The sequence below is a fragment of the Bufo bufo genome, chromosome 1, assembly GCF_905171765.1.
Source record: "Bufo bufo chromosome 1, aBufBuf1.1, whole genome shotgun sequence".
NCBI lineage: Eukaryota > Metazoa > Chordata > Amphibia > Anura > Bufonidae > Bufo > Bufo bufo.
This window is the reverse complement of record NC_053389.1, coordinates 767,934,792-767,960,100: the sequence shown is the minus strand read 5'-3', so window position 1 is coordinate 767,960,100 and position 25,309 is coordinate 767,934,792. Positions and strand designations below refer to the sequence as shown.

Here is a 25,309-nt window from a genome sequence, read left to right as displayed (position 1 = left end):
TATGAACTGCATTGGGAGCTTTAAATTAGAGCCTAAAATCTTGCACCTTCCATGGGCCACTTATAGTTATCTTCAACAGGCGTTACTGTGGCATACACTCTAAACTGAGATAGTTATTACTGAGAGGTGCCAACGTGCTGTCTGACGCAGGGACAACTCTCCCGTTACTTACGGCACGGTGACACCTCTCCATTTATTTTTGGCACAGTAACGTCTCTCACACCTCTGCCATACACAGGGCAGCGGATCTCATCTCTTTCCTTTCACAGTACCAGCTTTGTATCGAATTCAGCCTATTAACCACAAAAACCAAAGACAGGAAAGGTGTGACATCAGACACACCCCGTCAGAAACCACAACCGACACTCGTCCCTGACTCTGATGAGACATATATATCATATCTACACCCCCACAGAATACAACGCTGCCTGCTATATAGGGCTGCAATAGCTACAGCACTCCTCGCCATTGTGTAGTGTCTTCCATTCGAGATGGTCAAGGAGGAGAGATGAAGGGTGAAGCTCAGGTCTCCTCTAGACATGGTGGCACAATGATGTATTGCCGAGGGGATTGGGTTTCTGCCACCAGCTCCACACTAACCAGCTCTAATGACCATCTTTGGTATTATTCAGACTCTGAGATACTTGGGCATCAGTTGGTACTTTTTTGTGTCAGGTATTATGTGGCAGTATTATGTGAGAAGTACGAATTTGTGAAATTTAACACTATAGGGCCGTGATGGCTAACTTCCGGAAACGCCAGCTGTGGTATAACTACAACTCCCAAGATGTACACTTACTTGGCTGTTCTGAGAACTCCATAGAAATGAATGGAGCATGCTGGGAGTCGTGGTTTCACCACAGCAGGAGTGCCGGAGGTTAGCCATCACTGCTATAGGGTAAGATCATTTAGACACAGTATGCCACTATAATTTTGCAAGAAGGGTTACCCACACATTTCTCCCGTAATCCTTGCTTTGGCCCTGAAGCACCCTTAGCTCCTGTAAGCAGGGGTGAATCCAGCCTTATAGGGGTCCTCAAAGACCGTGAACCTCTTTCAATATGGTCAGGTAGGGAGCAGGAATAAAAAAAAGTCATCTGTCACCAGCGCTCTTCATGCCAAGCTCCTTTTTCCTCCTTCCGGTCAAAGCTGGAATGGAAGTGTGACCTCCAACCGCTGGGGCACCCATTAATCATGGAGCCATGCTCCCCATTTGAACACTTCATTCAACTCTGTTGGAGATAGCCAAGTACAAGCGCTATCTCCGAAAGTCCCATATAGTTGAATGGAGTGGCAGGAAGAATATGTGAGCGCCGCTCCGTTCAGACAGGCGGGCATGGGTCCCAGAGGTTTGACCCCTGACGATCAGACATTTATCCCCTACCCTGTGGATGGGGAATAAGTTGTAGTAATGGGACAACCTCTTTAAGCCCTTATCAGTATGGCTGCTTTAACAGTTCCCATGCGTTGCACTGCCTGACTGCCACCCCCATCTGCAGGTAAGTGGCACCCATGAGCTTTGAAGAGCCACATTCATCTGATCTCATGACCGCACACTCACCTGAGCAGCAGGGCGGTGTCACTGAAAATACCTGGCTGCTCGCCCTCAGCACCAGAACTAATGAATGGAATATTTCAGCAGCTATAATCACCCACAGGGTGTCATTAACATTCCAATGTAAATAAGACCTCTTTAATTTTTAATTACAGTGTGCTCCTTTAATTAGGGCCCGGATGACGCTGTACATCATGTACAGGTATATATAGTGGAAAAGCGAGGATCAGCGCTTTACTGGGAAGTACATGTGAACTGAGGGGGAAAATGGAGTAAGATTTTTATACATACAGTACAGACTAAAAGTTTGGACACACCTTCTCATTCAAAGAGTTTTCTTTATTTTCGTGACTATGAAAATTGTAGATTCACACTGAAGGCATCAAAACTATGAATTAACACATGTGGGATTATATACATAACAAACAAGTGTGAAACAACTGAAAATATGTCATATTGTAGGTTCTTAAAAGTAGCCACCTTTTGCTTTGATTACTGCTTTGCACACTCTTGGCATTCTCTTGATGAACTTCAAGAGGTAGTCCCCTGAAATGGTCTTCCAACAGTCTTGAAGGAGTTCCCAGAGATGCTTAGCACTTGTTGGCCCTTTTGCCTTCACTCTGCGGTCCAGCTCACCCCAAACCATCTCGATTGGGTTCAGGTCCGGTGACTGTGGAGGCCAGGTCATCTGGCGCAGCACCCCATCACTCTCCTTCATGGTCAAACAGCCCTTACTTTCAAAGTTTTCCCAATTTTTCGGCTGACTGACTGACCTTCATTTCTTAAAGTAATGATGGCCACTCGTTTTTCTTTACTTAGCTGCTTTTTTCTTGCCATAATACAAATTCTAACAGTCTATTCAGTAGGACTATCAGCTGTGTATCCACCTGACTTCTCCTCAACGCCACTGATGGTCCCAACCCCATTTATAAGGCAAGAAATCCCACTTATTAAACCTGACAGGGCACACCTGTGAAGTAAAAACCATTTCAGGGGACTACCTCTTGAAGCTCATCAAGAGAATGCCAAGAGTGTGCAAAGCAGTAATCAAAGCAAAAGGTGGCTACTTTGAAGAACCTAGAATATGACATATTTTCAGTTGTTTCACACTTGTTTGTTATGTATATAATTCCACATGTGTTAATTCATAGTTTTGATGCCTTCAGTGTGAATCTACAATTTTCATAGTCATGAAAATAAAGAAAACTCTTTGAATGAGAAGGTGTGTCCAAACTTTTGGTCTGTACTGTATATCGAGAGTGGATCAGACAAAAGTATATCAATGTCATGAAACATTAAAGGGGATGTCCAAGGTTTGGATATTGATAGCCTATCCTCAGGGGCCGACTCCCGGCCCCCCCTAACCGATCAGCTGTGGTCTCCTAACAGTTTACCAGTGCACAGTGCCTTACATTGTATAACGGTGGAGGGGTATTCCCAAGCACTATCAGTATGCCTGGAGATACCCCTGTGTATGTAACTTCAGTCTCAATTTTTTAATTGCCAGGAATTGAACCAACAACCTTCTGCATTGAAGGCAAAGGCTCTAACCATTGAGCTATAGGGCTCAGTACTAGTAAATGGAAGATATTCTATGGCTAAAAACCTCTGGAGTATTTTTCCCATGTATTATGTACGTCCGTGTTCTGTCTGCATCCGTATGTCTGTTCCACAAATTATAAAACATGTCCTATTCTGACCAGTAAAATGCGGTCTATGGGCTCAACAGGTCCGCAATAAAACAAGCATGGCGCACGGACGGTATCCGTATCTTGCGGATCCCCGGTTTGTGGACTACAAAACGGATATGGTCGTATGCATGAGGCCTTATAGTCAATGCGTTCCATTTGATGGAGCCCACGGCCCTTGTTTGGAAAGGTGGCAAACCTAGCTTAGCCTGGCAGCAGGGGGGCTGTAGGGCTGCTGAGTTAAAGTTGATCAAAATATAAACTCAGAATTCCATGTTCATTTTATAACATTTTGCATAGCAGCAGAAGATTAACATATAGTAACATAGTTTATAAGGATGATAAAAAGACATCCGTCCGTCCAGTTCAGCCTGTTACCCTGCAAGTTGATCGGGAGGATCATGTGGACAGGCGCTCCAGGTCTTTTTCTTTACGATGTTGGTGTACTTGTGTATGCTGTCAAACACCATGTATTCTCTGCGCGTATGTACAGTAATTATATATTCTCCATCTTAATGATAAGTTGGTAAAGGAATGCGGCCTTGGAAACTACAACCGCTATTTAACATTCATTAATTTATATTAACAACATTGCTGAGCTGATTAATCAAGCGGCACAGTACAGTCTTTCAAAATAATAATTGTACCCAGCTCGCTCACTTTCACTTCCTACGAGCGTGCCGTCCACCGGAATTCGAGGTGTCTCTAGAGGAGAATGGCACATCGACTACAGATTACCGGCCCACACTATACTGCCTTACGCTGCCAAATAATACCAATATACAGGACTAAATAGTAATATTATAGACTGGAGTATCCATATTATATTGTCATAGAGTGCGGAAATAATGCCGCCATACTATGCTAAATATCAGTATCACATAGTACTCGCAAAATAGCTGCCACACAGTACCAGAATACCGTATCATCACCATAAAGTCCAAAAATATTTTAAGTGGCCGCATCATACCGCAATAAAGTGGTAAAATAATACTACAATATACATTAGTGCTAAATAACAGTACTTGTACATAGTACAAAAATAATAACCCATAGAGTGCTGAAATAATGCCACCATTAATTGCGAAAAATCAGCATCAAACAGTGCTCCCAAAAAAACTCCTCCTGCACAGCCAGCAGTGAGGGGGCACAAAGGTGGCATTACTACTGTGAAGGGGCCACAAGGAGGAGGACATAACTACTTAGAGGGAACATAATGTGGGCAAAATTGCAGTGAAAGGGCTCCATTTGGGCATTTCTGCTGGGCACAGTGTAGGCATAACTACAGTGAAGGGGCAGAACATGTACATTAGTGTTATGAGGGGCACAATGTGGATATTACTACTGTGAAGTAGACACAATGTGAGCACAACTACCATGAGGGGACAAAACATGGGCATTAGTACTGTGAGGGGCACAATGTGGATATTACTACTGTGAGGGTCACAATGTGGGCATTAGTATGGTGTGGTAGCACTAAGGGGAAAGCAATGCCCTAGATGATCTTGTTATACATTGAGATGGCTCTGTCTTCCAGGGCAGCACAGCGCCCCCTGCTCGTGATTTAACAGGCACAGTCACCATCTCCTGTTTATGTGGTTTTTCTTTTTGGTCTGTCACCATAGGGACCTTGTTCCGGATCCAGCGGACATCACTCCGACACGCCAGTGAAACCCTGGATGAGGTAGGACCAGTTGGTTCTTTCATTTATTGCAAGGTGCATTGGTACCGCAGTGTATCCTATGATACATTTTATTAGGTAAGTGGGACTGGGTGAGGTTACTTATGTATTAGGTTGGAGCTAGAGGAGTGGCTTAGTGTAAAACAAATTTGCCGCGCACGCCGCTTAAATTTGCACTCTATGTAAATTTGAGTGGCAAGTGCGGGTGACGCCATGCTGAATCCTTGCCCCTGGTGTTGGAAAGCCTAACGACACCTCTGCATCTATAGAACCTAAACAGAGCAGAGTAGGGGGGTAGTCAGTGGCATATACTGTATGATGGCAGGAGACGTCTTTACCATATTTCCTTGCTTGACGCAATATCCACTCTTCAAAGCACAAACAGATGATGAAGGTTGGTGAACAAATTGGGGCATGAGGCTATGGCTGCGGCGCAGCATGTTGTGAGGGGGCGCTTCATGCTGGATGACCTCTGGGCATTGGCTTCCATTCTGAGAACACAAGAATGATAAGGTAAATTAATGCTGATAACAGAAGAAATATGGCATCTGTATCATGTACTACAACACTATAAGCAGCCATTGTGATCGGTAGGAGTCCTTGGGAAGTCAGAGCCGGGAGGACCAGCCTCTGCTGTGGTGGACTCAACACAACCATACATGACATGGTCACCTATTCATTGGAAAGGGCACCTTGTAATACTACCTTTACCCTAAGCAAATTAGCTTTTATCAGCCAAGCCTGAGATCCATCTGTAGACAGCACTGTTTCAGGGGATATGAGCTCATTTGCACACATGGCTCCCATGAAGCATTGCCAAAGAATAGGTCTCCGTACACTGCTGAGTCTCTTCAATGAGCGCCAGAGCTACATTTACCCTGCAATGAGTTTAGCGTAACTCTAAAAAGATCTCCTAGCTATTAGATTTTTTTTTCTGTCAATAAAAGTCACCTGACTAATGGGAGTCTGGACAACTACTCCACCGATGATCTCCGTCTTGTACGCAGTTTGTGCCATCTTCTCCTGAGATCCAGATCCAGTAGATCCTATTTCAGGCGTCTGAGCTGAACCTGGCCTGGGTACCTGAAGAACAACACAGTCCTTCTTAGATGAACCGGACAAAAAAGGATCACTTGAACATTGACATGCCACATTCTGACTACCAGATTTTTGAGACTGATTTGTGTTAAGACTGGTTGTCACTTCAAAATACTTTATTACATGAATAATAGGAAACCTGAATATTATAAAAACACTGGGTCTACAGGTAGGGCTGATTTCAGGGTCAATTGCCCATGCCCCTAATTTTCTAGGGTTAACCCAAGTACAGAAACTCCAGCATTATTTAGCGGTATAGGGGGGTATTGCAGCGAGGTGTCCACTGTAGTACAGACTTAATGTTAGTCTGGCCTAGGGATGGTTTAGGTAGGTGGTGGTGTCTGAGCTGTTGTCCCTCACCTTGCAGCAGTGTATGTAAAGCTGTATTTCACTGATCGCTCTGCTGTCTAGTCTCTGAAGAGTTTTCTTGAGGCAAGAGTGTTGTTCTCACAGGAGAATACTTATATCTGGTTCCTGAGTTTCCCTCTGGAGTGTTGGTCTCACAGGGAAATAAGAGCCAGTTCCTGGGAGTGGGAGCTCTGATATGTGCTTCCTCACTTCTTCACTATCTAAACAGGAAGTCACTCTCCTCTCTTCCTCACTAGGCTGGAACTCCCCCTTCTGACAGGAAGCTGGACCAGCCCACTCCTACCAAGAGGGGAGGAACAGGATGGTTAGCCCTGTTCCTGTCAACTATTACCTCCCCTGCTGGAATAAATGGCATATCATCACATTATATTACCCATAAAAGATTAAGCAATTGCAGATACCTCAGGTCTGGGGTACTACAGTATTATTAGAAAATTTCACCGTAGAAGTATATTGACTGTTTATTATTTGGTGGACTGCATATGGCAGTATTATTATGGCACTATATGGCGGTATAATAGTTTTATGTTGGCTGAATTACAAAAAAATAAAAATTAAATGGCAAATAGGCAAACCCTACTTTGCTTGCTGTGTGGTTTACATTTCAGTATTATCTTGGCACTATTAGGCAGCATAGAATTATTTGGTGAGCTAAAATTACAAGAACAATTGTCTAAAATAGCAGCTAGGTTAACCCTACTTTGCTTGCTGCCCATTTTCTATAAGACCGGCACTGTCCAAGGGGCAGCCCTAACAGATTTTGCCCAATTTGAGTACAAGATAGGCCTTCATGTGGACAGATGGAGCAGACCACACATACCTCAGTTACTTCCATAGAAGTCACGTGTAGCATTGTCTACAAAACAATGGGCAGGTGAAAAGTCCTTACACAAAGCAATGATCGCATTGTTGGAAACCTATGAGTGACTTTGCCTTTGGCACATTGGCATGCTTCATAAGCTCCATTTAGACAAAGATGTGTTAATCATGCATGACCGGCTTCCTATTCCAGACAGCGGTTACAAAATCCTGGACCGTGGCCCATTTCTCACAGTATAATTAGCTCTATCATGTGTAGTGTGGAGAGGACCATATGCCCCGCAGCTTGTCTGCCTCCAACGTCCTCATATTAATTAATCTCTGTTTATTCAGATCAAAGCCCCCGTTTTATCTATTACTTTACTTTCTCTTGCATATGTCAGGTGTATGGTTATGGAAGTGGGTGTGGAACCACTGTGTCAACCAAGAGATTTGGCTTTGGGCTAAACCTAAAGGTGTTTTCCTGGTAGTCGCCTAGTATACATCCTTTAACCCAGCGATGCTCAACCTGTGGCCCTCCAGCTGTTGTAAAACTACAACTCCCACCATGCCCTGCTGTAGGCTGATAGCTGTTGACTGTCTGGGCATGCTGGGAGTTGTAGTTTTGCAACAGCTGGAGGGCCGCTGGTTGGGCATCCCTGCTTTAACCCATATACAGGGATCTGGACTTCATTGCAGGGGAACCACCAGGCTACTACCTCTGGAGTAGTCTCTGTGTGATTGACAGCTGACCCACAGGGGTCAGAGACACCAATGTGGGGCAGGCAAAATCATGGTACAAGCCAAAGTTAGAGCAGGCAGCAAAGGGTCAATAAAGAGGTCAGGCACAGGTCAGGTCAGGCAGCGGATGGTCTATAGCCAGAAAGTCGGTACATGGGCTGATAAGAGAATACAGCACACTTTTGCACAGAACTAGCAAGCTATAGAATCTATTGCTCAGGCACCCCCAACACAGGGGAAGGTGCATTAAGCACCCCAGGGTTTCCAGCCATTGGATGGTGAAGATTAGAATGTGCACCCTGAACCTTTAAGAACTGGAGGGAGCATTATGGGCACGGGATGCGAGGCCTTGAGGCAAAGAGGCTGCGTGGAAGGATAGCAGACGCATAGGCTGGTTCGGCTGGGAAGAAGACAGTGAGAGGCGCGTCTGGACCACCTGGCAGAGTAAGCAAGACAACAGTGGCTGCTTTAACATTTAAGTGATGATAAAAGGACACAGTACCTGAGAGCACAGTATTTATACTGTTGACATTCCGTCTCTTATCTGAATTGGCAAGCCCAAGCCAGAGCCTAAATTCTGGTTTGCTAAAATTCTAATGCTACTAATATGTGAATAATTATATATGATCATTTAGACTCCATTTTGTATTCAGTATTCATTTCATACTAGAATGACCCTTAGTGCACTCACTGCATTCAGTATGTATCATTTTTGTCTCTTGACCAAGGCCGGATTTATCCCCAGGACTGTGACTGTGACGAGGGGACATCCTCTGCGTCTGGAGGAAAGAAGGTTTGTACACAAACATAGAAGAGGATTCTTTACGGTAAGAGCAGTGAGACTATGGAGCTCTCTGCCTGAGGAGGTGGTGATGGTAAGTACAATAAAGGAATTCAAGAGGGGCCTGGATGTATTTCTGGAGTGTAATAATATTACAGGCTATAGCTACTAGAGAGGGGTCTTTGATCTAGGGAGTTATTCAGATTGCCTGATTGGAGTCGGGAAGGAATTTTTTTCCCCTACAATGAGGAAAATTGGCTTCTACCGCACAGTTATTTTTTTGCATTCCTCTGGATCAACTTGCAGGATAACAGGCTGAACTGGATGGACAGATGTCTTTTTTCTGCCATTTTAAACTATGTTACTATGCTGCTATGTAATTGTATAGCCAGCATTTTTGTATTCAGTATTCATATCTGACTAACATATAACGCTATGTTCCGTAAGTTTTATATACAGTACAGACCAAAAGTTTGGACACACCTTCTCATTCAAAGAGTTTTCTTTATTTTCATGACTATGAAGGCATCAAAACTATGAATTAACACATGTGGAATTATATACATACCAAACAAGTGTGAAAAAACTGAAAATATGTCATATTCTAGGTTCTTCAAAGTAGCCACCTTTTGCTTTGATTACTGCTTTGCACACTCTTGGCATTCTCTTGATGAGCTTCAAGAGGTAGTCCCATGAAATGGTCTTCCAACAGTCTTGAAGGCGTTCCCAGAGATGCTTAGCACTTGTTGGCCCTTTTGCCTTCACTCTGCGGTCCAGCTCACCCCAAACCATCTCGATTGGGTTCAGGTCCGGTGACTGGAGGCCAGGCCATCTGGCGCAGCACCCCATCACTCTCCTTCAAAGTTTTCCCAATTTTTCGGCTGACTGACTGACCTTTATTTCTTAAAGTAATGATGGCCACTCGTTTTTCTTTACTTAGCTGCTTTTTTCTTGCCATAATACAAATTCTAACAGTCTATTCAGTAGGACTATCAGCTGTGTATCCACCTGACTTCTCCTCAACGCCACTGATGGTCCCAACCCCATTTATAAGGCAAGAAATCCCACTTATTAAACCTGACAGGGCACACCTGTGAAGTGAAAACCATTTCAGGAGACTACCTCTTGAAGCTCATCAAGAGAATGCCAAGAGTGTGCAAAGCAGTAATCAAAGCAAAAGGTGGCTACTTTGAAGAACCTAGAATATGACATATTTCCAGTTGTTTCACACTTGTTTGTTATGTATATAATTCGTATGTGTTAATTCATAGTTTTGATGCCCTCAGTGTGAATCTACAATTTTCATAGTCATGAAAATAAAGAAAACTCTTTGAATGAGAAGGTGTGTCCAAACTTTTGGTCTGTACTGTATATATTATTTTTTTATTTATTTTTATAAAACATAACCTTGTGTGCTGTGAACAAGAACGGGTATTATCTGGGCGTATACCCATCTGTGTCTGGTGATAGTCTTGTGAACAAAATGAACAACACATACGTAATGACCTGCAGAATATATCTGTGCTAGTTGCAGAATTAGGTTGCTTAGCTCTTTGTTTAATATGGTATAAGAGCTGGGGCTTTTCAAGGCGTGGTCAAAGAAGAAGCTCACCTACAGAGGGACGACTCATGTAGGATCAAATCGTGTCATGGTCTTACCTGCTTGCTGCTCTCCTTCGTTTGACATGTGCTGGCGGCCATCTTGGTTTCTGGGTTTCTTGTAGCCTTCCACCCTGCGGCTCCTCCTTCCCCTGGGAGGAGCTGGATGCCTAGCTCATATATATAGGAGGTCTGTGGCTTCAGTTCCTTGCTTGGTCCTCTTGTGTTCACATGCTTCTAAGACTGCTGCTGCTTCTGGTTCCTGATCCTGGCTTCGTCTGACTACCCTGCTGGTTCCTGATCCTGGCTTCGTCTGACTACCCTGCTGGTTCCTGATCCTGGCTTCGTCTGACTACCCTGCTGGTTCCTGATCCTGGCTTCGTCTGACTACCCTTCTGGTTCCTGACCTCTGGCTTCGCAAAGACTCTGCTCGGTTTCACCATCCGTTTGGACTTTTGCTTTACAGCTTTATTTTCAATAAAGCCTTCTTATTTTCACTTATCTCTTGTTGTACGTCTGGTTCATGGTTCCGTGACATTAGGACCAAGCCATGAATTCTGACGGTACAGGGCCATCCTCGCTACCCACGCTGGTTGCCAGACTTGATCAGCAGGATCACCTGTTGGGTCGGTTCGCTGTGGCGTTGCAAACCCTGCTTGAACGCACGGCTCATTTCGCTCCCGTTGCCGATGGGTCGGTTGTCGCTCCTGGGCTCGCTCCTACTGCCGCTCCGGTTGTTGCGCCAGAGTCTACCCCGACACCTGTTGTTGCGCCTGCGGTGTTTCGGGGTATGACCGGTTCTGCCCCTCTTCCACAGCGCTTTGGGGGAGAGCCAACTCAGTGCCGAGGTTTCCTTAACCAGGTGGGCATTTATTTCGAGTTGCTGCCACATGCCTTTCCTACTGAGAGATCAAAGGTGGGCTTCTTGATCTCGCTGCTCTCGGACAAGGCCTTGGCCTGGGCCAGCCCTTTATGGGAGAACAACAATCCGGTGGTTGCCGAGTTTTCCGGTTTTGTTGCTTCTCTTCGGAAGGTATTCGATGTGCCAGCTCGTGCTGCCTCTGCTGCGAAGCTCCTTATGTCCATCAGACAGGGTTCACGATCCGTAGCTGAATACGCCATTGAGTTTCGCACCCTGGCAGCAGAGGTGGGCTGGAATAATGAGGCTCTGGTCGCTGCTTTCTCTCATGCCTTGAAGGATGAGGTTGCAGCTAAGGACCTACCAGTTGAGCTTGAGTCTCTTATTTCTTTCCTGATTTTGATTGACACCAGACTCAGGGAGAGACATTCCTTTAAGGAGAACCTGCGGAGGTCTTCTAACAGATTGGTGCCTACGTTTGCTGTCCCACCCGTGCCTCCCTCTCCTCCCACGCCTCCTGGGGATGACTTGTCTGGGGGTGAACCCATGCAGCTGGGGTTTGCTCGCCTGTCCGAGGGGGAGAGGGCACTCCGGAGACGCGAGGGCCGATGCATGTACTGTGGTCTCGGTGGGCATTTTCGGTTGGCATGTCCGAACCGTCCGGGAAACGCTCGTACCCTGAGATCCTGTCGGGGGCAGATCTTGGGTGGAGTCTCCTCGTCCCCGGTTTCCCGTGTTGACAAACCACTGATCACTGTTGTCCTCTCCTGGGTCGGGGGCTCGGTGACGACCCAGGCGTTGGTGGACTCTGGTGCTGGTGGTTTGTTCATTGATAGTGTGTTCGCTGCCGCCAATTCCATTCCTCTGCAGGCTCGAGGTTCCCCACTGGCTCTTGAGGCGATAGACGGCAGACCCCTTCTGCCGCCACACGTGACTCATGAGACCCTTCCAGTGGGGATAGCCATTGGTGCCGTTCACAGAGAGTCGGTCTGCCTCCAGGTTATTTCGTCTCCACACTACTCGGTGGTCTTGGGGTACCCCTGGCTCCAGAAGCATAATCCGACTTTCGATTGGAGATCGGTCGAGATCCTCTCGTGGTCACCGCAGTGTGGGGCTAGTTGCATCCATGGGTCTGTCAAGTTGCTGTGTACTTCCTCGGACTCTCTGTTGCCTCCTGAATACGAGGAGTACCGGGATGTATTCGATAAGGTGCGCGCGGTTGCCCTACCTCCGCACCGCCCATACGATTGTGCCATAGAGTTACAAGCTGGTGCCGTTCCTCCTCGTGGCAAAGTCTACCCACTGTCGGTAGCGGAGAATGAGGCCATGGAGGAGTACGTGAGGGAGGCGCTTTCACGCGGACACATTCGCAAATCTTCGTCCCCGGCAGGGGCTGGATTTTTCTTTGTGAAAAAGAAGGGCGGTGAGTTGAGGCCTTGCATCGATTACAGGGGTCTCAATCGCATCACGATCAAGAACGCTTACCCGATACCCTTGATTTCCGAGCTGTTGGATCGCCTTAAAGGGGCCACGGTCTTTACCAAACTCGACCTGAGGGCGGCATATAACCTGGTAAGGATCAAGGCGGGCGATGAGTGGAAGACCGCGTTTAACACCAGGACCGGTCATTACGAATCCTTGGTTATGCCCTTTGGGTTGTGCAATGCGCCCGCAGTCTTTCAGGAATTCATCAACGATGTTTTCCGTGACCTGTTGCAGCAGTGTGTGGTAGTCTATTTGGATGACATCTTGGTATATTCTGAATCCATGGAGGCCCACATTCTGGATGTCAGACGAGTGTTGCAACGGTTACGAGAGAACAAGCTGTTCGGTAAGCTTGAGAAATGCGAATTTCACCGATCCCAGGTAACCTTCTTAGGTTACATCATTTCCGCTGAGGGGTTCTCCATGGATCCTGAGAAGGTTTCGGCTGTCTTACAGTGGCCCCAGCCCAGTGGTCTTCGTTCCCTGCAGCGCTTTTTGGGCTTCGCCAATTATTATCGGAAGTTCATCAGGGACTTTTCCATGCTGGCCAAGCCTCTCACGGATCTGACCAGGAAGGGCAGTAATTCCCAGGTCTGGCCGCTCGAGGCCATCCGAGCTTTTGAGGCCCTAAAGTCCGCCTTTGTGTCGGCTCCGATTCTGTCGCATCCCAACCCTGGGTTGCCCTTTGTCCTCGAGGTGGACGCGTCTGAGACGGGAGTAGGCGCCCTTCTGTCTCAGCGTAGAACACCAGAGGGTCCTCTGCTTCCTTGTGGGTTTTACTCCCGGAAACTGTCTTCCGCGGAGTGCAACTATCAGATTGGTGACAGGGAGTTATTGGCCATCGTGCAGGCCCTTAAAGAATGGAGGCACTTGCTCGAGGGTTCGGTGGTTCCGGTTCTCATCCTGACGGACCACAAGAATCTGACCTACCTTTCTGAGGCCAAGAGATTGACACCACGTCAGGCCAGATGGGCTCTGTTCTTGTCACGTTTTAATTACGTGGTCTCCTACCTACCCGGTTCCAAGAACATCAGGGCGGTTGCCTTATCACGGCAGTACTCCGAGCTGTCCAGGGAGGAGTCGATTCCGACTTCGGTCATACCTCCGAATCAGATCCTGGCCGCCATTCGCACCAGCCTGACCTCTCCCCTGGGTGAGCAGATTTTGGCGGCTCAATCTGGTGCTCCCTCTGGGAGACCCAACGGCAGATGTTTTGTGCCTGAGGAGTTGCGCACTCGGTTGTTGCGAACCTACCATAACTCCAAGACCGCGGGGCATCCTGGAAAGAATCAGCTGTCCTGGGCTGTTTCACGTCTGTTCTGGTGGCCTTCCCTACGTTCCGACATCGCCGCATATGTAGCGGCATGCTCCGTTTGTGCCCAGAGTAAGTCCCCTCGGCACCTTCCGTTGGGCCTTCTGCAACCCATAGCCACCGGGGAGCGCCCATGGTCACACCTGGGGATGGATTTCATTGTGGACCTCCCTGCATCCCGAGGCCATACGGTCATTCTCATGATTGTGGATCGGTTTTCCAAAATGTGCCACTGTGTTCCTCTCAAGAAGTTACCCTCTGCACAAGAGTTGGCCACGATTTTTGCCAGGGAGGTCTTCCGGTTGCACGGTTTGCCTAAGGAGATTGTGTCGGATCGGGGGAGTCAGTTTGTGTCCAGGTTCTGGCGCGCCTTTTGCTCCCAGTTGGGGATTCATCTCTCCTTCTCCTCGGCCTACCACCCTCAGTCCAATGGGGCCGCAGAACGATCCAATCAGGCCTTGGAGCAATTCCTTCGTTGCTATGTCTCCGATCACCAAGACAATTGGGTTGACCTCCTGCCTTGGGCTGATTTTGCCAGGAACACGGCGGTGAACTCTTCCTCTGGGACGTCTCCCTTCATGGCCAATTATGGGTTCCAACCTGCCGTGTTACCGGAGGTATTCTCTCCCCAGGATATTCCGGCTGTGGAGGATCACCTTTCCGTCCTACGTGCTTCTTGGGTACAGATCCAGAAGTCCCTTGAGGTCTCTGCGCAGCGCCAGAGACTCCAGGCTGATCGCAGACGAGCGCCTGCTCCTTCCTACCAGGTCGGAGACCGTGTATGGTTGTCCACCCGCAACCTCAACCTTCGAGTGCCCACTCCCAAGCTGGCGCCTCGCTTTGTTGGTCCCTTCCGAGTGCTTCGCAGGGTAAACCCGGTAGCCTATGCCCTTGCGCTTCCTCCTGGCATGCGGATCTCCAACGTGTTTCATGTCTCCCTGTTGAAGCCACTGGTGTGTAATCGTTTCACTTCCTCGGTTCCTCGGCCTCGTCCGGTCCAAGTGGGCAATCGTGAGGAATATGAGGTGAGCAATATCCTGGACTCACGCCTGGTCCGCGGTCGGTTGCAGTTTTTGGTCCATTGGCGTGGTTATGGTCCAGAGGAGCGTTCCTGGGTTCCCTCCGCAGATGTCCATGCTCCTGCCTTGCTCCGAGCCTTCCACGCACGCTTCCCTCAGAAACCGTTTTGTGCTCCGCGGAGGAGGGGCCCTTGAGGGGGAGGTACTGTCATGGTCTTACCTGCTTGCTGCTCTCCTTCGTTTGACATGTGCTGGCGGCCATCTTGGTTTCTGGGTTTCTTGTAGCCTTCCACCCTGCGGCTCCTCCTTCCCCTGGGAGGAGCTGGATGCCTAGCTCATATATATAGGAGGTCTGTGGCTTCAGTTCCTTGCTTGGTCCTCTTGTGTTCACATGCTTCTAAGACTGCTGCTGCTTCTGGTTCCTGATCCTGGCTTCGTCTGACTACCCTGCTGGTTCCTGATCCTGGCTTCGTCTGACTACCCTGCTGGTTCCTGATCCTGGCTTCGTCTGACTACCCTGCTGGTTCCTGATCCTGGCTTCGTCTGACTACCCTTCTGGTTCCTGACCTCTGGCTTCGCAAAGACTCTGCTCGGTTTCACCATCCGTTTGGACTTTTGCTTTACAGCTTTATTTTCAATAAAGCCTTCTTATTTTCACTTATCTCTTGTTGTACGTCTGGTTCATGGTTCCGTGACAAATCGGTGTTCTCACGACTTAGATGCTGGCCCACTCGGTAAAAAAGATTTCCCCAGCTGATGTGTCGCCAGATGATACCCACTCAATCAGTGATATACAATTGTTATATTTAATAACCTTATATTATTAATCCTCATTAAAGTGAAGAATTAATTTTAACCCTTAAAGGACTGCTTTTATTACCTTCTTTAAAGTGTAGAAATTGTTTTGTCCTTCACTGAGGTGTAGCTAACACCCTCCTTAAAGTGAAGATTTAACCATTAAATGAAGTATTGCTATTACCCTAATTAAAGTAGCACTCCCACACAAATGTTTATTCTCTGACCTGTTAGAAAATTTCCAGATGTAAAATGTAGTGAAGATAATCTTCTTACCAGTGACTGTATTTGTGAGCTATAACCTCCCTTCTAATCCTCAGCTGTGTCATGTGACCAGGACTCTGACTTTTCAAATAACGCAGCATCTTATGTGTTGAGAGGAATTCAGTTTCTCTATGTGTTCCTATGGGAGCCTCAATGTCAGTCTCACAGGAGTGAATAGAGAAGTAAGTGACTTCCTGTCCTGGTCAGTTGGAGAGTCAGAGTGTTGGTCACATGACACAGCTAAGGATCAGGAGGGAGGCTATAACAAATACAGTCACTGGTAAGATTACCTTCACTACAGATTACATAATGTACCTTTCCAACAGGTAAGAGGATAAACATTTTTGTAGGAGTGTAGAAGTTGTTTTGTCCTTCATTGAGGTGTAGCTAACACCCTCATTGAAGTGATTATTTAACCCTTTTGTTATTACCTTCATTAAGATGTAGCTATCACCTTTAAAGAAGTGTGTGACCTAAGAATCTCTTTTTAAACAGTGTCCAAACCTAAAATTGTGCATTTATCAGCCAAACAGCTACCCACCAGCTGTTGTGCTATACATTTAAAAAAAATATATAAATGTTCCAAATACCGGTACTTTCTTTCAAAAAGTAAGAAGTGATAAAGGACTAGGGAGTAAGTATGCGTATGGAATGGATGTTCCTTGACTTGCCAATAGGGTCAGAGAACCAAAAAATGGAAAAGCTGTAAAGGAGGCCATCAATTTGGTCATAGAGCAGTTTCTATACACTACAAGAAGAGAGCTTCCCACAAGGCTCTACATAAAGCAGCATCTCCAACATATCCTCTGTGCAAGCCCCATTCTCTGGAACCCACTACCCCAACATATCAGACTCTCCCCCAACATCTAAACTTTCAAAAGCAACCTGGAACATGCCACCCACTATTCCCCACCAACCCACTCTTTCTAATAGACAGCATGACTCCCCAATCATATCATGACTATACATAGAGCAGGAGGCTTAAAAAACGTGCAGCTCACCACTCCCCACCATTCCAGCTCTTTTAACCATTTCTCCACATAGCTCATCGGAAAAGGAGGAGGGTAGATCGAGAAGCTTCCCCACCTTTAATGTCCTTACATGAGAGTTGTGGTCTACATATATTTTATGTGCACTCTTGCGCTCCATCCAGCATGACTACGTTGTGCAATGTGCAGGATAGGTCCGCAGTACTTTGTAGCAGGAGGTCCTGCGGCACTAGAGATAAGCCTTGAAGTTCCTGACGCCAGGTACAAAAGTTATAACTGGGGTCATCTCCTTACTGTTATATTGACTTCACATGATATATGGCAGTCTCCATGTACACTACCTAAACATGGCGCCATCCAGCACGATTACCTGACATATCATCAGCCTTTACTAGCTTCTCAAGGAGGAGCTCTTGTGGGACCAAAGTACACCACATCTCTACCCTTCCATATAGTAAGAAGTCCTGAGAGACCAGAGAAACTTAAATCTCTAGGTCCAGGTACAAAAGCTATGATCGAGTCCACCCCCTCATCATTGTAATGGATGCACAGGGTATTCACACTACATAATGAAATATTCATTCCAAAGTCAGCTCCGTCCATTGTGATAACGTCTCGCAACAGGCATGAAATATTCTCCACAGGCAATTTTTTTTATTATAGGTAAAATTTTTCCATGGGTTATATCATGCCGTTGGCTATCACGTAAAAGATAAGATAATAATACTGCATTCTAATAGACTCTAGGGGTAGTAAACCGTAGGAAACAACAAGTTCGTTACTGGTGTCTGAGCATTTATTTTTGGCATGCAGCGAAGCAGAGTATGAACAAGACAAAAACAGCAGCTGGCGCGGGCAGAGCAGACATGTTTATACCCTTATGGGGTTTGCTAGAGGAAATGGTGCTCAGTGGAGCTTTGTAGCCTCCATCGTCATCTGCAGAGCTGTTGCACTTGTAATTTTATTTTGATTGCCAGGTGGCTGAACAAGTTAAGATCTGCTGCATCAAATGTAAACTGAATGGTTTTGTTTGGAGGAGAATATAATCATTAGGATTACACCAAGGCATAGAAATCATCTCTTACAATGTCTACTGTAATGATTGCTATCACAGTAATGGTGTGAAAATGGTCTAACGGACAAAAAATGTAGATGTTTTTAGCAATGGTTCCAGATAGTGGATCATTATTTGAATATCTGCCATACAGGCCAACATAAAGAGACTGTCCCATGAACGCAACTACTGTCTATTTACCCCATTAGGGTATTTTGACATAACAGAGGGGGATTTCTAGCACTGGACCTCCACATCCTTCTTTGAGCTAAGACTGAGAGCCTCTCTGATGAGACAACCCTTCTATATTGAAATTTTAGTACTTTACCAATTAACATTATTTAGGTGGAAGGAAGAGCAGTTCCGATGGGGTCCAGCAGCTGAGAAGGTCCAACGCCACTGTTAAAGAAACCTCAGAAGTGAGGGATAATTGGCACATGGAGAAAACTGAATTCATCAGATTTCTCCCATCTCACTCAACTCCAAAACCAGAGTCTGCTGCCTCAGGGCAACTTCTGATCCCACCCAAGCCCGACCACCTCCAACTCAAAAACCTTTTTTGAATGCGCTCTTTCCTCAACCTCAAAACTGCCCACAGCAAACATGCCCATCCTTACAAACATGGGAACATAGGCATAACTACCAGGATAGCAAGCAAGATGGGGCCCAACAACAAAGGGGACCAATCTTCACCTCGCTGTGAATACTCTGTACGTGCAGTGAAGCAAGGTGTACTGTGCCCTGGTAAGTTACATCTTCCTTGTAATGTGCTCCATACTTCCCAACCATCCCGGATCTAGTGGTACAGTCCTAGATTTTGGTGGCGTCTTGGGGGGGGTTAAGGTATGTCCTTAGCACGCAGAGACAGTTTATTACAATGGTAAAGCAGGCACAATGCAGTCACACATCGCGCTGTTGGGTAGTGTAGGAGGATTGTGAAGACCTGGGAGCCTCTGTGCTCCTTCTACACAGCCATGCAGCACGATATGTGTCTGCATAATACCTGCTGGGGTGCGCATAATGTGCTCTGATCATCGGGGGAACGTGTAGGTGAGTATTTTTTTTTTTTTTTTTAATATTAATGGAGGTGGCACTACTGAAAGGGGTTCATAACTACTGTGGGGGTAAAATGTGGGTATATCTACAGTGAAAGGGGCACAATGTGGGCATAATTATTGTAAAGGGGCACCAAGTGGGCATAACTACTGTGAGGGGGCACAATGTGAGCATAACTACTGTGAGGGGGCATAATGTGAGCATTACTACTGTGAGGGGGCATAATGTGGACATTACTACTGTGAAGGGGGCTCAATATGGGCATAACTACTGTGAGGGGGCCCAATGTGGACATTACTACTGTGAAGGGTGTACAATGTGGGTATTATTACTGTGAGGGGGCTCAATGTGGGCATAACTACTGTGAAGGGGGAACTTCTGTGACTGGGCACAGTTAGAGGCATGGCTTAGTATTGGCTGCTATTGTCCCTACTTGGGATTTTTAAAAGTTGGGAGGTATGGATACACCAATGGCATCCGGTATTAAGTTATGATATTCTTAAAGAGTAACAATTTTTAATATGATGTCCCTAATGCCTTAATAAAACTATTTCGAATGTACTTTATTAATCAATTTTGTATTTTTCTTATACTTTTACTTCCCTAAAGCGCACCATTCACTGTGCGCTTAAAACTCAGTTCTTTGTACACCACTTATAGCTCAGCAGTGTACGGAGTACGGACTGTGAAATTTATGAATGTGGCCGCCTAAACAGGGAGTACGGACAGGAGCGCACATTGCTGCTCCTGACTGTGCTCCCCGGAGGATTACTAACTCCTGGCATAGCACATGGGTATCCTGTAACCATGTACTATGCCAGGATTAGCTGAGCGAAGCGGGCTCCTACCTGTGCCTGCTCCGCTAAGCTAAGAGAACTGCAGGTCAGCTCTTAGTTTAGCGGAGCAGGCAGAAGCAGGAGCTGCTCCGCTAACCCTGGCATAGTGTACAGGGTACCCATATGCTATGCCAGGAGTTAGTAATCCTTCAGGGGGGCAGGGGCAGGAGCAGCAATGTGTGCTCCCGCCCATACTCACAGCGTTGCTGCTGCCCCATTCATAAAATGTGTACTCCATACTCTGTACACCGCTGAGCCGTCAGCAGTGTACGGAGAACCCGAGTTTTAAGCGCACAGTGAATGGTGCGCTTCAGGGAAGTAAACGTATAAGAAAAATACAAAATTGATTAATAAAGTATATTAGAAATAATTTTATTAGGGGATTAGGGACAACATATAAAAAATTGTTATAAAGGTTTAGTTACTGTACTCTTTAAAGGGTTTGTTTCATCATGGACAATGGCCCATTGTCTTATAGGTGCGGTGGGACCCACACCTATATCGAGAACGGAGCCCCGCGTGCGCAGCCGTCCCTCCATTCATTTTCTATGGGGCCGGCGAAAATAGCCGAGGGCTATTTCCGTCTGCCCCATAGAAATGAATGAGAGCGGGGGCGGTACACTCCCATTCACTTCTATGGGGAGCCGGCTTGGTGATGGCCAGACCGAAGTCCTCCAACCACCACCTTGCGAGGCTCCGTTCTCGACCCGCACCTATAAGACGATTGGGGCAGATCCTAGCGATATGCCCCCATTGTCTATGATGAGACAACCCCTTTAATGATTCTTCATCATAAAACCCTGCTGAAGCTTCGCCTTTATCCAAATACCCTTGCAGGGATGCTGCCCTGGCACCTGGGGTTTTGGGGGCATTACTGATGTGAGGGCTTATTCCCTTCTAGTATGATACCGGTAGTATTTATGGATTGTAAGATACACACATTGTAAAGAGCGCTCAAGTACGTGCATGTCCTAGGCAGGACAATCCACCTTCTTGAGAAGATTAGGAAGTCAGCGCCGCTCCCAAACACCTTACACCAGAGCACAATGCAGGAGAGGATTTATTGATATCAGGATAATGGAGGCTCATTAGGGTACTAATAATCCGTATAAACTAGTATATAATAACACCACGCAGAGAGATCATCCATCTGTCAGTGCGAGGCCTCTTGTAATTGTATCTTCTCAATCTGCCCTGATGGTAGGCCCGATAATCCTCCTGCAGCAATGAACTTTACCTGCCCTGCCCATATCGTATGTAAAACTGGTAGACTGGATCCCGTAATGGAGGCGTCTCCCTCATGTATTCGAGCTGTGGCGGCGGCTGCACTCTTGAAAGACAAGGCCGCAGACATTGTGTTACTGTAGATCGTTCCCTATTTCTCATGGTTCCCTGAAATTCTAAGGGAGAATTCACATCTCCGTTTCATTTTCCGTTCTTCTGATCCGTCAGAAGAACAGAAAAAAAAAAACTGGATCCTGTAAAAAAAAAAAAAAGATCCTGTGCATCAGTTAGGCTACTTTCAGATCTGCGCTTTGGTTTCCGGTTTTAAGATCCGGCAGAGGATGTCAAAACTGTACCAAAATGGTTCCGTTTGATTTAACACATTAGGATGCATCTGTTCTATTAGGATGCGGTTGTGTTAAATCGAAACGGAACAAACCGGATCCGTCACTAAAAACAATGTAAGTCAATGGGTGACGGATCTGGCACCATTGGCTTACATTGTTTTTAGTGAAGGATCCGGTTTGTTCTGTTTCAATGACCGGACACAAAACCGCAGGTTGCAGCGGTTTTGTGTCCAGTCACAAAACTGAATGCTACCGGATCGGAATGTATACTGATGCATCCTGAACGGAGCATACCCATTCACATTATATTGGCACTAAACCGCTTTGTCCCGAGTTTTGAGATCCTCTGATGGATGTCTAAACCGTAATGCCAAAACGATAATGTGAAAGTAGCCTTATGCACATTGACTGAGATCCGTTTTTTAAGACGATCTCAGAAAACGGATCCGTCCCCATTGACTTGCATTGGGGGTCATGACAGATCCGTCTTGCTCCGCATCCCATGACGGAAATAAAACCACAGCATGCAGCGGTTTGCTCTCCGGTATGAAAACGCTCCGTTCTGTTCAGTTACGTGCAGTCCCCATTGACAATGAATGGGGACAAAACGGAAGCGTTTTTTCCGGTATTGAGACCCTATGACGAATCTCAATAGAAACACTAATGTGAAAGTTGCCTTAGATGCCAAATGTGCAACACGATTAGTTTTTTTTTTAATGTTCTTCTGACAGATCGGGATGTCAGGCTGAGTTCACACTTCAGTTATTTCCATCAGTAAGGGTCCAATCAAACGACCGTAAGTGTTTTGTAGTCGGCAAATTGCAGATCCGCAAAACACTACTGGTACTGGCACATTTTGTGGAACGCACGCGGCCAACCCTATGATAGAAATGCCTATTCTTGTCCACGATTGCAGACAAGAGGAGGACATGCTCTATCTTTTTTGCAGGGCCGCGGAATGGCCACCGCGTGCTGTCCGCATCTTTTGCGGCTCCATTGAATTGAATGAAGACACAGAACAGGTGAAAATCTTTAAATTAGAACTGATCTCTGAGGAGGCTTCACTCCTGGTTTTGGCTCACAATAACTGATGGAAATAACTGACCAAATAACTGTAGTGTGAACTCTCACACTGAACATACGTCCACTTCCAGACCGGTCTCCTCACTCCTAACCTCGCTGTAAGGGTAAATGCACACATTCAGGATTTATGTGCGGAGAATCTGCACTAAAATCTTCAGGTGTTCACAAAGAAATCCGTGCAGACAATCCGCGTCGATTGGTGCGGATATACATGCGGATTTGGTGTGGATTTTCCTCATGCGGATTTTACTCTCCCCATTGAAGTGAATGGAGAAAATCCGGTCAGGAGAAATCAAATAAATTGACCTGCTGCGGATTTTAAAATCCGCTCCGCGGGTCAAAATCCGTACGGAAAATAATCTGCATTCTCATAGAATACAATGTGCATGACCTACAGTGTGCATTTAGCCTAAAACGTTGCACTGTGTTGAATCCTGGTACATTACCCCAACAAAGGAGGAGGAGAGGTGGTATGAGCAGTGGGAACATAGTTTTGGAAAAGAGTGTTTAAAAGATGACATAAAATAAAAAATGTTATCTGAATAATTGTATTATATTGGAACTTACACTGGCGATCAAAATTAGAGAACAATTTATGTTTAATTTAGGATTTTTTGTAAGGGGTACACCATGCCATTAGAACAGTGTTTTCCAAAATAATCAAAGTATATCAACATAAAACCTTTATTTTTCAAAAAACCTGATGATTAGAATTAGAGAACAGCAATGACTGTAGCACAGAGAAAGATTCTAAGGCTACTTTCACACTTGCGGCAGTGATCCGGCAATCTGCATGCAAACGGACAGCATTTGTAGACTGATCCGGATGCAGATCCATCTCACAAATGCATTGCAAGACCGGATCCGTTTCTATTTTTTTTTCCACATTTTTACCGGTCTGCGGAAGGACAGATCCGGCATTGCGGTATTTTTACACTAATACATTTCTATGTAAATTAATGCCGGCATTCCGGCAACTGATCCGGAGTTTTGGACGGAGATAATACCGCAGCATGCTGCTGTATTTCCTCCATCCAAAACGCCGTTCAGTTTCTCTCCATTCAGAAAGCATGGGGATAAGACTGTTGGTAAATAGGGATAAAACCCCTGGGGGGATGGGCCACCCGGTCAGGCCTACTTACAACCCATTCCCTTAAATAAGAGACCGACAACCATTTTACTTTTAATGCTGGGTGATGATCGGCCACAGCTTACTTTATTTAATCATAACACCATAACTGTAAATGGCGCAGTATGCCGGCCGCTGGCCTCCCAGCGGGCAAGTCTGCCTTGTGCCATAACCAAACTCCATACAGAATTATATACCGCCAGCTGTGACTTGTTTTCATAACGTCAAAAACATCATTTATATTTCCATCATCATCCTTCTTTCCTTTTTTTTTTTTTTTTTTATTTCTTTTATATTATTATTATTATTTTCTTTTTTTTTTTTGATTATAATTTTTTTTTTTTTTTTTTATAATACCTCGCGTGAGGAAAACGGATGCAATACATCAAAACCATCAACCTTTTCGGGGAGGGCGGGTGGGAACCAGCACATCCACCGTCAAGAGGAAGTGAAACGCTCACTCCCAGGAATATATAGCCCCTCAGCACCGCCCCATTCCCACTGGATCATGGGAAGGCCTCTGCTCACAAACCCTTAAAGGGGCCATGACCCCATTATTTACTCGGGGCAAAGGGGGATCAGGAAGTACCCCCAGTCTCTTATCACCCTCCATAGGCTGTCGGGCGCTCCCCAGACTGTTGGTAAATAGGGATAAAACCCCTGGGGGGATGGGCCACCCGGTCAGGCCTACTTACAACCCATTCCCTTAAATAAGAGACCGACAACCATTTTACTTTTAATGCTGGGTGATGATCGGCCACAGCTTACTTTATTTAATCATAACACCATAACTGTAAATGGCGCAGTATGCCGGCCGCTGGCCTCCCAGCGGGCAAGTCTGCCTTGTGCCATAACCAAACTCCATACAGAATTATATACCGCCACGGAGGAGACTCGTGCCTACACGTGGCTCCGACCACCACCCAGCAAAAACATGGCCTGCTCAATTCCATCCTGAATACCCGATAAGAATATATCAAGACCAATCTCATTAAGATGAACACCATCCGGCCTCATCAACGCCCGGTTGTCACCCTCTAGCTGCCTATGGCGCACAACCACTGCCCCCTTTGAACGCACAAACCGGGAGATCCGAGCGTTCACCGTACGCCTGCCCTTTTCTAAAGCCTCACCATCCCGGGCCCCGTGCCACACAACCCTTGGGACAATCTCTGACCACACTAGGACCATCTCCCTAAAAAATGACGGAAAACGCTCAACATCCGAACGCATAAGCGTCAACAATTCCGCCACTCGTAAATGGCATAGGTCATTACCCCCGGCATGGATCACCAAGATCACCGGACCCACCGAACGTACACCAATCTCGACCACCTCCGTGAGTAATTGTGACCACCGTAGGCCCCGAACACCTCTCCACAGGACGTCCACGTTCCGGAATCCAAGATTGCGCCCGCCAGGCCGACATTCGGCCCGCTGTGCCGCCCAAAATACGTAGGAGTGCCCAACAATCCATACTGCTGGACGCTCAGCACCTGAAAAAATAACAACATTAGAGAAGAACCACCAGAATATAACCACGCCTG

At 46.4% G+C, this 25,309-nt stretch overlaps 1 protein-coding gene across 1 annotated transcript in view; it reads right to left on the bottom strand.

Moving 5' to 3' along the window:
• PLEKHA2 (pleckstrin homology domain containing A2) overlaps nt 1-25,309 on the bottom strand; it is a 100,890-nt gene that overhangs the window by 38,015 nt on the left and 37,566 nt on the right. The window contains 2 exon segments of the mRNA XM_040414749.1: nt 5,263-5,415; nt 5,876-6,007. Of these exon segments, the coding sequence (XP_040270683.1) occupies nt 5,263-5,415; nt 5,876-6,007 (285 nt within the window).